The sequence below is a fragment of the Tuber melanosporum genome (assembly GCF_000151645.1).
Source record: "Tuber melanosporum whole genome shotgun sequence assembly, scaffold_127, strain Mel28".
NCBI classification, from domain to species: Eukaryota; Fungi; Ascomycota; class Pezizomycetes; order Pezizales; family Tuberaceae; genus Tuber; species Tuber melanosporum.
The window spans coordinates 189,455-191,325 of record NW_003298785.1 but is presented as its reverse complement, the minus strand read 5'-3'; the positions used below and the strand labels follow the sequence as shown (position 1 = coordinate 191,325).

The following is a 1,871-nucleotide window of genomic DNA, read 5'->3' as shown; positions in this document are numbered from 1 at the left end:
GGGTATCGCTGATTGGTGAGAAAGGGTTGGGGGGTCCCAACCCTTTTTAACTCGTTGGAGACTAAATATACCCTTTCACCCCTGCGCGGATCTTAAAACAGCAACGGGCAAGAATAGGCGTGTGGGTGTTTTTAGCTTAGCGGGAGAAGAAGGTGTGGAGGTTTTTTTTTAAAAAAAAGCAAAAGAAAGGGAAAGGGGGGGAGAAATAATTGCAGATACTTGAATACATAAGGGCGTTGAGATCCCTAGATCTGGTAAGTCATCAAACGGACAAGTCTTCAGTTCTTTTGTCGAGGATAATAAAGGTTCTACTTTTTACCTTCTTGGTTCATTGTTTTTATTTGCTTTTGCATTTATTTGGTAAAAGGCTCGGGAGCTTGACACTACCACCACTGCTACTTCTATTACCACTACTACTTCGTACAACAAGCATCCTACTACCACCGCATAACCACAGAACCGCAATCAAAATGCTCGCAATCCAGTTCCCCTCGTCGCCCATAGACGCAAGAACACCCAGCCCACCTACCTCTTTCCACGCGGACTACTACACATCAGCGCCCCTCCTCGCACCACCTCCAGTCAACAAGCGCCGGGCCGGGCCTCCAAAGCTTTCACTCCAGATCACCAGCGAGACCCGTAGAACCTTCTCCAAGTCCTCCATCCCACCGGTCTCTGCCGGCCCACTGTCGCCGACTTCGCTCTCCACCCAGCGCAACACGCAATTCAACGCGCGCCGTGACTCCGCTCCGACAAGTTTCTCCGCTGCTCCGATCGAACAGGCCTCTTCGCGGACGAATGGCAGCAACAAGAAGAGGAGAATGGGCGCGCGAACGGTCGGGTTCGCCGAAGGCGTCGAGGTGATTGGGTATTCCGTACGATGGGAAGACAAGCAGCCGCAGCGGGTTGAGGAGGAGAGTTCCTCGAGTAGCAGCAGTGAGGACGATGAGGAGGAGGTTAGGGCGCGAAAGGTTGGAGGGAACTTGAGAGGGTTGGAGCAGATGGAGGCGTTGAAGCTCGGACGAGGCTCATCGAGGGGATATAATTGGAGGATGAAGATGTTGAACTCCAGGTCTTCCATTCCCACCACTACAGATGAGGTTACAGAGCCTATGTCTGCGACTCTGGGTACAAGTACCGGCGGGGTAGGGTTTGGATTTGGGAGTGGGATCGGGAGGTTTTCGTGATTATATTGTGACGGGGATTTGAGATTTTCGTTCCTTCATCCTTCTTCCATGATAGGGATTTTCTTTCTTGCTTCCGCTTCGATTCTATGTATATTTTGATACATTCCTTATTTACTTTCTTTTTGTCTTTTTTTTTTTTTTCGGGGGAGACTCTTTTATCCTTACTTATACAAACTTCATTTCACCTACTTTGCCACATTTCCTCTTCGCTTTTACAAATTTTCTCATATTGCCATCTTACTATGATACTTGACAATATTTTTTATTTTCCTTCGCTCTCTTCTTCCTATAAGATACCATCATATCTTATACTGGTAGCCATAAACCGTGTTTATCATTCAAATAAATAATTGAGAGAACCCTCCGCAAAAAAATGACCTCCCAACTATTCCAGCGCTTGATCCCCGCGCAAATTCGTTTCATATGAAGCTCTGGCCCCCGGCGAATTAGAACACAAGTAAGTGAATAAAAAAATAAAAAAAAAAGAGAGAAGAAGTGAAATCTCCAAAACCCCACAGAAAAGGTCGCTAGTTTTGGCTGTTAGGTGATCCAACCACTCGCGCACTTGTATGGTACCGTACTTGCTTTTAACTATGATACATGCTGGCTCTTCCATACCGTGACATTTCCACACCGCACTGTGCACGACATTAGACTATCATGCCATAGCGTACCGAGTACAGT

General features: G+C 47.1%; 1 protein-coding gene; it reads left to right on the top strand.

The window, feature by feature from the left end:
- Positions 1–274: 274 nt before the first annotated feature.
- On the top strand, positions 275–1,406 carry GSTUM_00002304001 (uncharacterized protein). XM_002836050.2 has 1 exon: positions 275–1,406. Exon 1 carries the CDS (start codon positions 471–473, stop codon positions 1,185–1,187), a length of 717 nt encoding a protein of 238 aa, XP_002836096.1. The 5' UTR covers positions 275–470; the 3' UTR covers positions 1,188–1,406.
- The last annotated feature ends 465 nt before the right edge of the window (positions 1,407–1,871 follow it).

What these genes read in the sequence shown, in the direction of transcription:
- GSTUM_00002304001 (XM_002836050.2), top strand. Translation starts at nt 471, where the DNA reads ATGCTCGCAATCCAGTTCCCCTCGTCGCCCATAGACGCAAGAACACCC.